Raw genomic sequence first — 14,522 nt, 5'->3', positions numbered from 1 at the left:
ATTTAAATGATTGATTTATACTGTATCTCATGTTATTGTTATGAATTACAATGGAATGAATGAGTAAAGCAGTAGTGAGAATAGAGATAAATCAATTTTATAATCCTCCTCTCAGTGCCCAGTTTTGAAAGTTGCAGCTGAACTATTGGCATTTTGTGCAGTAGTTTTGAAACAGTTCATGTTATTATTCACCAGAAATACAGATCAAATGTTGTAATGGTGTCATGTAGGAGCATAATCAGGTGGTATTTTCTTTTTTGTTCTAATAATACATAATGGCAGCTTTGTTGTAGTTTGCAGGGAAATGAAATATGAGGGGACTTTTGATTGGCATGCTCAGCCAGCTGGATTTCGACACCCAAGTACTATACATATCACTGTCTACAAATTCTCTCAAGTAATCACATATTCTTTTTCTTTCATGTTTACATAATATATACTTGAAGTAAGAAAAGGGCAGTAGATTAGAGATAATAAACTGTGCTGAACATATGAAATAATACTGTTTCTGCCAGTGGTACATTTATTTGTATTTGACCACAGTTTGGTGGTAGCCACTTTTGCAGCTGACCAGCTTTTAGCTGTCATGCTCATGCAAGTAAAATGACACACAATGGTTGCAGCTAAGCTGGTAGACCATGTGGTAGTTTTCACAGGTGGTCCTGCCTGTGATGGGATAGGAGATGCCTATGATTGGACTGCAATGGAGTGGTACTGGGAGTGTATATCAGACAGGTCTTGCGCCTAGGTCTATTACAAGGCAGTGGGCCATGCAACAAGGAACTGGGAGCAGGAGTGGCATAAAGACAGCTGAGAATGTTGCATAGATTGGTTGGGTGGCAGAACACCACTGTGGGATGGCTGAGGAGGATATTTTTTATTTCAGGGCACAAGGGGTAGTTAAGCTCTGGTGAAGAACATGACTCAGTTGTTCACTGGGTATGTGGGGAATGAAAGGTGTCAGGAATGCAAGGTTGAGGAGAGCTGTTTCTGGACAAGGTGGGGAATGTAGCTTCAGACTGAAAAAGTCATGGTAAGACTCTTGACATATTTGGAGAGGGGCTATTCATCACAAGAGATGTGGTGACAGTGAGTGGTTATGCTTCGGGCATTGTCAGCGTGGAGGTGTTGTTCATGGTTGGTAGGTTTTATGTGGATGGTAGGAGTTCTCTAGATAGTCCACAAATAGGTTTGCATTGGATGGTGTCATGCAAGTGCCCATTGCCGTATCATGGGTTTATTTATAGTTGGTCCTTGTAAGGTTATCAACAACACTGTTTCAGTGTCAACTTTACCTTTACATGCCACTGCCTCTTGAAGGAAGCACTGCTGATTCGCGTAATTCCCATCATTCTAGGAGTGCAGCAGTTAAGTGGAACACAGGGAGGCACTCTAACGTTAGCAAGGAAAGTGATAAGATGAAACGGAGGAGCTAGAGCCCAGGTATGTGCATCATAGGGACAATGGCTACCTCTGAGAGATAAATAGAAAGTGCTTGTTAGTATGAAAGAACTAGGGCAGGTAGGAATCTAAGTGTGATATTATTTGCTTGAATAATAAAAAGGTGGTGCTTCAGTATACAGTCATTACCTTAGCCACCCTTTCACATTAATGATAATAAACTAAAGATTTTTGTTCAGGAGGTGGAAGCGAGTGAAAAGGCATATGCCACTAAGTAAACAGTCAGGCCTAATTATGTACGCACACATTACTTGAGAGTAAGATCCCCCTTTTAGCTGTCATATTGAACTTTAGTCTGAGTGCCTAACATAAAACAAATGGCTTTTCCTTGGAAGAAGGAAAAGGTAGTATTAAAATGATGGGGGTGGGGGTTAGATATTGTTCTGTATGCTTTCTTTGTGTCATTTCTCAGTAAATCTTGTTTGGAGCTGCTGTAGCCATTTCCTATGGCTGTTTGTTTTAATATTTCCATTTCTTTTTGAATGTAACTCCCAAGGGTGATAGTTTGAGTATTACATTAAGAGTTCCAGTGGAAAAAAGATCCTCTTGGAGTGCAGAAAAGGTAAAAATGTTCCTCTTTAAAAGACTCTGACAGAAAAGTGGGAAGACAGCAGCCTAAATCCTCATTCTACCTTCCCCATCAAAAGTTCTGGCATGTAAACGTATTCATGCTCTTTTAACACTGAACATTCTACATCCATTTACACAGTCTCTCTTTGTAGTTAAGCTTTCATATGCAGCATCTTCTTCTTACTGCCACATAGTTTCTGTCCCCCCCCCCCCCCCATCTCCTTTTCCTCCCATTGATTTACAGCATATCCCATTGCCGCTGTTTACTCTCTCACATACACTGTCTCCTTTTGTCTCTCTTTCCCACTGCCATTGTTTCCACCATGCCTTAGCAGCTCACAAAACCTGTGGGTCCAATTATCTTTTCCTGTACATCCACATGTTTAAAGTTGTGGTCCAAAATGGGCCCTCCACTGTACCAACATTTTAAAATTCGCTTGTCTGTGTGGGTCCAACAACCCCCCCCCCCCCCCTCCCCCGCCCCCTTATCTCCTTTTCCTCCCATTGATTTACAGCATATCCCATTGCTACTGTTTACTCTCTCACATACACTGTCTCCTTTTGTCTCTCTTTCCCACTGCCACTGTTTCCACCATGCCTTAGCAGCTCACAAAACCTGTGGGTCCAATTATCTTGTCCTGTACATCCACATGTTTAAAGTTGTTGTCCAAAATGGGCCCTCCACTGTACCAACATTTTAAAATTCGCTTGTCTGTGTGGGTCCAACAACCCCCCCCCCCCCCCCCCCCCCCCTCTCCCCCATGTCTCTGCATTTTCACCATTCATCTCTACATTTCATTTTTACTCCCTCCTCTCCCTTTTCTTCCCACTGCTATTGTCTTCATTCATCCATTTCTCTTTCTCTTTCACAGCCACTGCCGCTCCCCCACCTTCACAGTCTCTTATCTCTTTCACTGTCTCTGACTCTCTGCTAATATCTTTAAGCAGAAACTAGTGCAGATATGTTTGCAAGCAAACATATTTGGTGAGGAAGATACAATGAGTATCGAGGCAGCTGATTCCCCCTTTTTCTGTAAGAGTCTTTTAAAGAGGAAAATATTTGGGTGTTTTGTGCTCCAATAGGAACATGTATCCTCTGGTTTCCTTCTTTTCCCTGATGCAGCAGAGTATATTTCTTATATAAAATGAATTCTATGGGTCAGTAAAGTTTGGACAGTTTCTTTATTTACTTCGATACATATATATACCGTGTTTCTGCAAAGTCTTTCCTCATGTCTGTTCTGCCATGTGGGGCATATAAGGTCGGCGGCGCATTGAAGTCTCACCTGCACATGTTCTGTGGACGTGCAGTGGGAAGGTAGAGGTAGTAGTGTTGCATTTACATTGTAGCTGTTGTGTTATTGTCCAGTTCTTATATAAGCTTAGTGTAGTGAGAATGCTTAGTATTGCAGGCAGAGCGTTTTTAGTGGAAGATATTTTCCATGCAGAGGAAAGTTTACGGAGATTTGAGATGTCCACATTGTGACGCTGTACATCTATACATGATTTAAGTGGAAAATTCCAGACAACAGTTTTAGTTCATGATGCACCATGAACCGGTAGGCCAACAATTTTAACAGAACGGATGCTTGACAACATTTCAGACATCATGTTGCAGAGTTCAACAAAATCAGTGAGGAGATTATTGCAAGAGGCTAAAGTCTGTGACAGCACATAAGGCCATAACCAAAGAACTGGGTCTGTACCCATGTAACATTAAAACTGTATTGTAAGGACCATGGAAAATGAATAGTGAATGATTTCCATGATTTGTTAACTGACATGGAGTTGGTTTTTAGATTGAACCTTTTCCACTGACAACGCTTGGCTTCATGTATACGGCTACATTAATTCTCAAAATTTACAAATTTGGTCATTAGAAAATCTACATGCCTTAAGAGAAATGCCATTGCACCCAAAGAAAATTGAAGTGTGGGTTGCCATAATGGGAGCGCAAATTATATGGCCAAGCTTTTTTGATACTACCATAACTTCTGATGTCTATTCTTCCCAGATAGTTTATGCATTTATTGCGCTGCTGAATGAAAATGAGATCAGTCATTAATTTTTCCAAGTTTTTCAACATTACTGCTCTTATGGCACATTAGTTCCTACAACTTTCAGATGAAATCTTTGGAGAACCACCAGATCTGACTCCACCCATCTATTTCCTTTGTGGTGGAACTAAAACAAGTGTATTAAAGTAATACAAGGACGACAATGAACTCAGGACAATGATGATAGATTATCATTTGCATTCAGTTACATGTGAAACATTGGTAAAGTTATTTGCAAATAAATGTAAACATGTTGTTTACAGATGACATTGTCATTTAATGCCCAATAAAGTCATCAGAAGATCAGAACAAATTGCAAAATGATTTTCCCAACACAAATGCAGCCACTAACAGTGAATCGAGCAACATGAATGTGCTGTCACCTTACAGAGCCCCACTAGGTGACACATGTGGAGCTTGCCACTGCACATCTGAGGAGGACCAGGTGAAAAAAAATGGGGAAGGGAAGCATAATTTGATTCAAATCATGGTGGTGTCATCAGTGAATCTGCACCTTTTGAGAGGTTAATATTCTGTACTCAGATGTGGCCATTTATTTCTCACTGCAGTACCACTATGGATGTGTATGTATAAGTGTGAAGTGCACATTATACAGAGACATATGTCAGAGTTTTTTTGTAAAACAAATGCTGGCTAAAAACATAGTTTGGTGGTCTCAGGACCCTTGTGCTAATACTAGAACTCTTGCCATGTGTTCACTACGTCAATTAAAACTACATTTATGCCTCAGACTGGATATTACATGTTTTATTTGCATAAGTATTATCACTTTGGATTTCAGTAATGGATTATGATATTGTAAAAAGTTTCAAAAATTCTGTAGATCATCAACTTAAGAAGATCTGCTAAAAAGTTTGACAATTTGCCATTGATGGAAATTACAGTTGTTTCCATCCTTGCAATTGGCATGTTTCATATCCAAAAATCATGGCCTTTGCTGGGCTGAAGGATGTGTGCAATATTTAAATTTTTAACCTGTTCTGTAGGATAGCTACTGTCATTCTGTTGACAGGTATACAATTGGTCTCTAGATCAAGGTCTATCCAAAACACTTGACTTCTTATCTATGCAATCAATAGAAAACAAGGTATGACTGTGAAAAATCACATTTTCATGTGCAGCTTATTGGAACATAGTGCTATGTGCACTGTCATGCATGCATAGACCAATACAGGAGTGCTCTCATTTTGTGGACTGTGAGATGACAAAAAGTATTATAGGTAGTAGTGATTGTTGTGGTAAGTTTCCAATAACTTGGATATTGGTATTTGTTATTCTAAGACCAGATGCAAGATACTCGTTTCTCTACTGTGAACCTTGTATTTTCAAGGGAGCTGTGGAGCAGTTAGTTTAACTCACTGATATGGTCTTTTCTATTACTGATTAAAATGATATCATTTATACATCTATAATAGAAAATAATGTTATTGATGTTATGGTGCTCAGAATCCAGAATCTTGTCTTATAAATTGTTTATAAAAATTTTAGCTAGCAACCTGTATGGTTTTGATCCATTTGACAGACTATTTGTTTGATTGCATAAACTATTTTAGAATTGAACAATAGTTATGTGAAAGTGTGAATTCTAAAAGGTCCATTAGTTCTGTAATATGAGTAACAGCTGCCTACAATATTAGATACATTCATGTACATTTACGGAATAAGGTCCCACTACCAAACTACAGTAAAGAACTTTAGGGTACCCCAGAAACAGCATGATCTCTTCTGTTGAGGCCAGGAAACCACATCCACAAGCACCTGTCCCTCCCAGGCTATATGGACTGCTTAAAATTCAGAAGAACAGCATAACAATTTAAACAGTTGTAATAATACCGGGGTGCCAACATACAAGTTGGCAAAACATCTGGCAATGTGTTTGAAATTTTTAGTAAGAGAATATGAGCACTATGTCTGCAACCTGGAAGACTTCGTTCATGGACTGAATTACTTGCAACTCACACCATGCTATATGCTCATGGCTTTCACCATGTTATATGTTCATGGCTTTTGATGTGGTCAAGTGCCATTGCTGAATGGTGAGAAGCTGGAAGGATAATAAAGTCACTTGTTGGTGCAGAGAAAGAGGATTGGCAACTTGGGCTGGACTGCATTCCATAAACCAACATACACAGAGTTACTGTGGCAGGCCACCAGCTGTCACCACCCGTTGTAACAAAGAGGCATGCTTCATCCAATAAACTGTGCTACCTCAGTACTGTATTCCTGCAAAATGGACATTCTGAAATGGAGACTTGCTGCATCCTCCACAGATGCATGTTAGACAACTTAAAGAGTTAGAAGAAAGTGAAGACACAGAGGAGTGGTCATTTTGTAATAATTCAGTGCTAGTCCTTTGAGAAAGGAAAATTAACCAAAAAACAAAATTAAATGAGTCTTCCCTCCACCAACAAAACTCAAAAGTTTGTCTAGGTCCAGTGAAGGACAGTCTCAATTTGAGAAGGTCCAGTGTTTATAAAGAAGTGGTGGAAATTCAGACCACTCAAATCTTCTGAAATGCACACCACAGCAAGGGACTCATTGCTGCCAGTATTAAAGTGACATTGATCACTGTGGGAAAGCATTGGACACTAAGGGAAAGCATTGGTCATGTAAGGTGCTACACTTACATTGTCAGAAGACAATGGTGATGATGGTCACGTGTCGGCATGGACGCATATTCCATCATGCGGCTTATGACAGAGAGCACCGAGGCAGCTGTCAGCAACACACAGCAGGAACAACAGCCTCTGATCATGTACTGAAGTCTTCACTGTTAACTACCAAATTTGACACCTTTGTGTTTCCTACATAGCCTGTCATAAATAGGCTTCATAGTTCAGCCATGGGTATGTGTGTTGTCCTTAGAGTAAGTTAGATTAAATAATGTGTAGACTTAGGGACCCATGACCTCAGCAGTTTGGTCCCATAAGGCCTTACCACAAATTTCCAATTTTCACAGTTCAGCAGTGTGTTTGCCGCACCTGAAAATATGTCAGGTGTTCCAAAACAATATTGTGGGTATTTCACTACAACATCTGACATCACCCCTGTGAACCAACTAGTCCATCAGGAGAGCCTCAAACAACACATTTATATTGATATTTCTTTCCTTTTTGAAACCACTCACGTACTGTGTGACTTGTACTAAAATAATTGTTTATTGTGCCATTTCTGTGATATTATCTATTCTACTAAAATGGGTGATTCAAGAGGAACTTCACATAATTTATTAGATGATTTTACATGTGACAAATTGAAAATTTGTGTGTCCAATTCTCCCTCATTACAGAACTGTAGTGTGTTGAACACATCCATGAATGATTACAAAGACAAGTCTGAATATTACTACCGAAATGCTGTGTAGGTGTTGTGGTGGACAGAATAATGGTGGGACAGATGACTGATCCATTCTACAAGAGGTGTTCAAAAAGTTCCCCACTCATCTCAGTGCACTTGCAAATGTGTTGGAGGGTATGTTGTGTTAAACATTGGTTCATCTTGGCAGACTTTAATGTGGGCAACAGCACTGATGATGTGAGCAACAAGTTCTTCACATGTATTCATCTGTGTGGTGTACACATCCACATAAACAGAAGTCTAATGGGATTAGGTTAGGTGATCTTGCAGGCCATTTAATGCGTCCATCATGGCCAATCCAACATGTAGGAAATGTGTTATTCAGATACTGAGATACTTGTCTAGTACAGTGAATCACTGATCCATCACATTGCAGCTTCATTTTCTGTCATCCCCTAATTTCACATCCTACAAAATGGCAGGTAGGTCTCCTGTCAGGAAATGTGTGTATGCTGCAGCTCTTATGCTATTTAGCAGGAACACAGACCACACCAGACGTTCACTGAGAACCTAACTTAGAATGTCATGTGGATTCTCCATTGGCCATCTATGAGAACTGCAGGTGTTCATGATAGCATTATGAGTAAACATAGCCTCATCTATAAATAAAGTGTATTGCACGACATCTCTATGTACAGCCAACCATTCACAAAATTGTTGTCTGCATACTGACTTACCTGGATGGAGGTGTACAGACTACAAATGAAATGGATAGAAGGCTTCAGAATATAATATATGCCACACATGCAGTTGTGGAATATCGAGATGACAGCTAATTCTTAATTTAATGTCTTCCTTTTCCTCAAATAACTGGATGGCCTCATGTTCTGATGTTACATGTATGCTGGGCAGTGTTCAGGATTCAAATAACATATGAAAAACTCTGGGAAATACAATGGGACAGGGGGTTTGTCAATCAGGGAAAACATCTCTGGTACTCTGTCAGAGCTGCACAGGCACAACTATTACAGTATCCATACACAAACCACACGTCTGCGTATATTGCGTGGGTGAATGTGTGCAGCATGTCGGTATTCACATGCACTGGGACTTGCAATACCCGAGCACAACATTCACATGGCTTCAGGACTGCTCACTAAGTCAACACAATTCAGCACTACGTACACAACAACTGTTTCCTTTGTGTGCCATCACAGTGGTACCATCCATTGGAGAACTCCCACACCTCTTTTAGGATGGATTGATCATCTGTCCCACTATCATTTGGTCCACCATAGTGCCTACACATGATTTCAGTAAGTAATATTCACATTTGTCATCATATTCATTCATGGATGTGTGTAGTCTTCAACCTGCTCCAGTTCTGTAACAATCGAAAATCAGACACATGTTTGTGTGACTTTTTTGGTTTATTTTCACATGTAGAGTAGAGTCAACTCACAAATTATGTGAATTCCTCCTGAATCACTCTGTATAAAGACAAGTGATCATTTAAAATTGTTATCTAAAATCTCAAAACTTACTCTACAGCTGTATATTTCAGGTTTTTACACGATACTCTAATGAACATTCAAGTGGTCATCCAATGTACTGAATATGTAACTATATATATGATATATAAAGGAAAGTTTTGTTACCAAAAATCTAATAAGTTTTTGACTGATTTATTTCAAATTTTTACACTATACTTAATGAACATTTGGACATACATACAGTACATTTATTTAAAATATATAAAGGAGAAACATTGTTACTAAAAATCTCAATAAGTTGTTGACCAATTTGCTTCAAATTTTTGCATGATACTCCAGTGAACAGTAGGAAATATATTTTTCATACATAAACATATATATGTAACATGTAAAGGGTAAACATTCTTATCAAAAATCTTGAACAGTTACATAACTCTTACATAAAGCTTTTACATGATACCGTAATGAACATGTGGACTGACATAGGCTATATATTTTTCCAGTGTATATAACACAGGCTGGCATGCTAAGAACTGGCTCCGAGTACAGTCTGTTCACCAAGTACACAAAACTAGTTGTACGCTATGAGCACATACGAAAAGTAGATATGTCTTTTACATTAAATAACATTGGATGCTGAAAATGACCTTCTTGTGCTTTGCTGTTTTGTGCAAACCCTAACATGGTAATGCACACTTGGCACAACTATGGCACATGAGTTCTCAAAATTTCATTGTAAATATTATCCTTCAAGTTTTCTAATGTTACTGGGTTACTTGCGTACAATTTTCGCTTTAGACTGCTCCACAGATGAAAGGCAGAAATGGCTTTGTCTGATGAATGCAGCAGCCACAATCCTTTGTTGACAGTCCTTTCTTCTATGAATCTTTCATGAATTCATGCAATCAACTCATGTTAAGTGTGGCAGGTCGCTGCAACCTGCTGAAAGACAGCATACCTACACTCACAGGAAGTCAACCACGTGTAAAATTCCTCAAAGATTTTCATACACACAGCAGGTTTCATTATTGTTTCAAAAAATATGAGACCCACAATCTGACTTGCTGTCACGGTACACCACAAACTTTTTTTTTTCTCTGTGACGAGGTTCCTCATTATTTATATGGGAATTTTTTGTTGACCAGTATCTGGTGTTCTGTGAGTTCACGTGTCCTGTCAGACTGAACTATGCTTCCTCACTCATGAAAGACAGCAGTGGATCCGACATTCCACTCTCAATTGTTTGTCATAGCCACATATAGTAATACACACATTTTGCTTATCTTCCTCCTTGGACACATGTAATTTTCTAGGGCTTCATCCCTATATGGTGTAAAACACATTGACAAGACCTATGGGAAACATTCACTTGTTGCACCATTTTACGTGCTGTTCGTGCTTGAATATCTGCAATCATAGCAGGTGTACAAATACACAGAGCTTGCATTTGCAAGTGACCCTGTATTATATCAATTCATCACTAAATCCTGTATACTGCACTCTCTTGGTATGGAAACACCAGAAACTGGTAGACACATGCACCTACACTATTCTGATTCTTTCTTGGAGAGGATACATCTCACTGGGAAATCTGCTTAACCAAGTCACAATGGTTTCTGTACTAAAGAACAGATACAATATCTTCAACATAACAGATAAGAGTTGCTAGGTGACAATGAGCAATCTGCTACCCTGAGCCTGTTTTTCAAGTGCCACCCTCTGTGTGATATATATATCTCAAAAAGTCGTTGATTGATTTACCGTAAATTTTTATGCAGTAGTTTATTGAACATTAGGAGGGATTCTGACTGTATGTTTTTTAAAATATGTATAATCATCATTATCAGTTTTGTGCTATATTTTCAAATCCTTTGCCTCTCCATTTTCTGCAATCCATTGCTTCCTTCTTAAGGCTGCTGTATGTTGTACTGCCCATCACGTCATCCAGTATCTAAAATATCTTCCATCCTTGCTCCCTTTACCCTTCTACATAACCTTCTAAAACTGTTTTGTTTTTATCAGTCTGTCATTCTTTCTTAATACATGCACAATCCCAATTCTTTTTCTATATATAATATGTAAATAAATTATAGAAAGGGGAAACATTGTTAACCATACTCTGTAAAAGCTTTTGACTGGTTTATTTCGTACTTCTACACAATACTCAAATAAACATTCAAATGAACACAGGATAATTGGTAGCGGTTTCTTTTTTTTTCATTCCTTTTTTTTTTTACAACAATGTACAGGTTTCTGTTGAAATCAACTACAGGAAAGAAAATGACATGGTGTACTGTGAAAACTTGTGGTTTCTATTTAATTGTGTCTCATTTATGATGGGAGGGCATGTAAACCATTACACAAATTTGTTACTGTCACATAAATTCTTTTTTCTTAAGTATATTTTCAAACAAAACTAATATGCAGAACAATGAGCTGTTTCATTTTCTTCCTCACTGTCAGTTGTACAGAAAATATGAAAGTTGATGTAATGGCTTGGCAACCTATAACTAGAATACTATGGAATCTGAATCAGTTGACACTTAGTAATCCTACATATTAACAGATAAAAACAATGCAAAACACTGTGATTTAAGACACTTTCCGCATAGATCCAGCAGTTGGAGAGTCTCTCATACCACTTATACCAATGGTTCCAACTAATATACAAACTCATTTGAAGCAGTCTCAGTTCTCAATCAAGGTTTTGTTTACAATAATAAAAAATGAGACTCAGGGTCAGAGGAAGGGGTAAGACAGGGCAGGGAGAAAGAATAGAAGGGGAAGTGGAGATGGACAGAGAGAGGGGTGAGGATGTGATGAGAGGGGGGGGGGGTGAGGATGTGATAAGAGAGGGGGGTGAGGATTTGGTGAAGAGAGGGAGGGGAGAGAAGGAGATAGACAAAGAGGGGTGAGGGGGAGTGATTGGGATGTAGATCCAAGTCCTGTACTTATTTAAAAATTGCAAAGTGTTACCATGCTTACTATTTATTTTATATGTTATATCTAGACACCACCTTTTCCTACTTCAGTGTCTGTATCACATATATTTTGTAACCACAGTGGAAAAAGGAATCTATGACCTCTTAAAGTTTTTACATTTATTTATTTATTCATGTTTATAACAAAAGAGCTTAATGAATCTTTGTGTCATGTAATAAAATTCGTTTTTTGTTTCCTTTTGATACTAGATAGTGCCACAGGATACCCTAAAATTGTACAAACACCATGTGTGTCTTATTAATTCACACAAATGCATCTGAAGAGGGGGCTATAAACCACTGAATGCACAGTTCTTTTTACAATGCATCAAATGGTCTGTCAATGCCCCCAGCAGCCAGTGCCATTGGTTTGCAGACTTTGATCACAGTATACTGTCTCAAGCTGAGTTGCAGAGTTGCATCTTGTGACTATGAGAGGGAGGGGGAGAGAGAGAGAGAGAGAGAGAGAGAGAGAGAGAGAGAGAGAGAGAGAGAGAGAGAGAGAGAGATCATTTTAACACTGCTGATTATATTCTCTCTCTCCCTCTGTCTGTCTGTCTGTCTCTCTCTGTGTGTGTGTGTGGGGGGGGGGGGGGGGGGGGGGGTTACTAACAGTAACAAACTGAATTTCACCATCTTTTCCCACCAAAGCAATTTATGCCAAGTGCATATTGGTACTGTCTCATAAAATAGATATTTCAGTTAATTTTGAGTTATATACACGCAAATAATTAAACAGTTAAGCTTACTCAGTACTAGTAAAATATGTCCTGATTTTAAACTCTTATTTAAACTTGTTACAGTTTGGAAGCTGTCCTGAATCACCATATCCAAAGATACACAAGAAACCTCATTATGAGAATGAAACATGTGATTGGATTCCACTACACAACCTGTATCAGGCTCACAGGTATTGACTTCCAGAAGCTTATGTGTACAAAGTTGAATCCACAGTTACTTGGAAAATTAGTTGCAGAATTGTAACCAGATTGAAGAACAATGTTAAAAGAACATTTTTAATGAACTTTACAACTTAAGTGCCTTTGAACCAGTGATTGTTCACAAGTTAAAAAAAATATTTTTGATGTTTCTCCCTGTCCTCAGGTAACTGATTAAAATATTTTTTGAAACTAATACTGTATTATGAATATTTAAGTCTGACAATAATATTTGTGTCTATCTTCAATATAAAACAATGAACATGACTCATAGGAAATTGTGTAGTGCCCTCTGTAGTTACTTATATCCTATTGGTGTCATTATACGAGGGTCAGTCAAAAAGTAATGCCTCTTTTTTTCTACGTTTAACTGTCAGGAAATTTAAATGCAATTACATAGGTTGAAAACCACAACATTGAGGATCATTTTGTCATTTTTCAATGTAATCTCCGCCCATCTCTACAGTTTTGGTCCATCTTTGAACAAGGGCATGTATCCCAGCACGGTAAAAATCACAGCTCTGCTTCCTATGCCATTGACGCACGGATGTTTTGACGGCCTCCTCATCTTCAAAATGAATCCCACGATGAGCTTCTTTTAGTGGCCCGAACAGATGGAAGTCTGATGGTGCCAGGTCAGGGCTGTATGGGGGATGAGGCAAAACTTCCCATCCAATTTTGACAATCTCGTCAGAGGTGTGACGACTGGTGTGTGGTCTTGCATTGTCATGCAAAAGAAGAACATCTGCCATTGATTTTGTTGGGCGAACTCACTGAAGACGTGCTTTAAGTTTTTTGAGGGTTGTGACGTATTGAACAGAATTTATTGTGCATCCCTGCTCCAAAAAATCAACCAGAATCACACCCTCTGTATCCCAGAAAACTGTTGCCATAACTTTCCCTGCCGATCGCACAGTTTTGAATTTTTTCTTCCTCGGCGAGCTTGTGTGACGCCACTCCATTGACTGCCTCTTTGATTCGGGTTCAAAAAAATGCACCCATGTTTCGTCCCCGGTCAAAATTTTTTTCAGAAACTCATCTCCCTCCAAAACGGAAGTGCTGCAAGTGTTGGGAGGCTATTGTTTTCCTTGCCTCTTTATTCTGACCGGTTAACATTCTTGGAACCCACCGTGCACAAACTTTTGAGTGCCCCAGTTGTTTAATAATCGTGATCACACTGCCTTTACTAAGAGAAATAATGCGACACACTTCATCTGCAGTCCCCGACGGTCACCACGAATGATGTCATCAACTTGCTGAATGTTGTGTGGAGTCACTGCACTCACCGGCCTGCCGCTCCGCTTTTCGTCAGTCAACGGTGTTTGCCCTTCAGCTTCCTTACAACGACGAACCCATCGTCTAACAGTGCTGACATCCAATGTCACAACACCATACACCTTCTTCAGTCTTTCATGAATGCGTATGGGCGTTTCACCTTCTGCATTCAAGAATTCAATCACACAACGCTGTCTCAAACGAACATCGATGTCGGCCATCTTATAAACTTCTGCTGTGCTGCCACCTGTTGACACAGAAAGTTACTACTGCAGTGGATTGCAGAAGAAGGTTTGAGGAATGGCGCCAAATTCAAATTTTTCACTTAACTTAATTTTTTTAAGTAGAAAAAAAATGGGAGGCATTACTTTTTGACCGAGCCTCGTATGTGTTAAAGCAGCTCAGGTTATGCACATATTTTAAAAATGT

General features: G+C 39.0%; 1 protein-coding gene across 1 annotated transcript in view; it reads left to right on the top strand.

Annotated features, from left to right (window-relative positions):
- LOC126336288 (Down syndrome cell adhesion molecule-like protein Dscam2) overlaps positions 1-13,138 on the top strand; it is a 387,422-nt gene extending 374,284 nt beyond the window's left edge. Inside the window, exon 19 of the mRNA XM_049999822.1 lies at positions 12,684-13,138. Coding sequence (XP_049855779.1) covers positions 12,684-12,797 — 114 coding nt within the window. The 3' untranslated portion in view covers positions 12,798-13,138. The remainder of the gene's footprint in view (positions 1-12,683) is intronic.
- Positions 13,139-14,522: the final 1,384 nt, after the last annotated feature.

The sequence above is a fragment of the Schistocerca gregaria genome, chromosome 2 (genome assembly GCF_023897955.1).
Source record: "Schistocerca gregaria isolate iqSchGreg1 chromosome 2, iqSchGreg1.2, whole genome shotgun sequence".
Classification (NCBI taxonomy): Eukaryota; Metazoa; Arthropoda; class Insecta; order Orthoptera; family Acrididae; genus Schistocerca; species Schistocerca gregaria.
The sequence above is the reverse complement of the archived record's forward strand: the minus strand, read 5'-3'. Positions and strand labels throughout refer to the sequence as shown.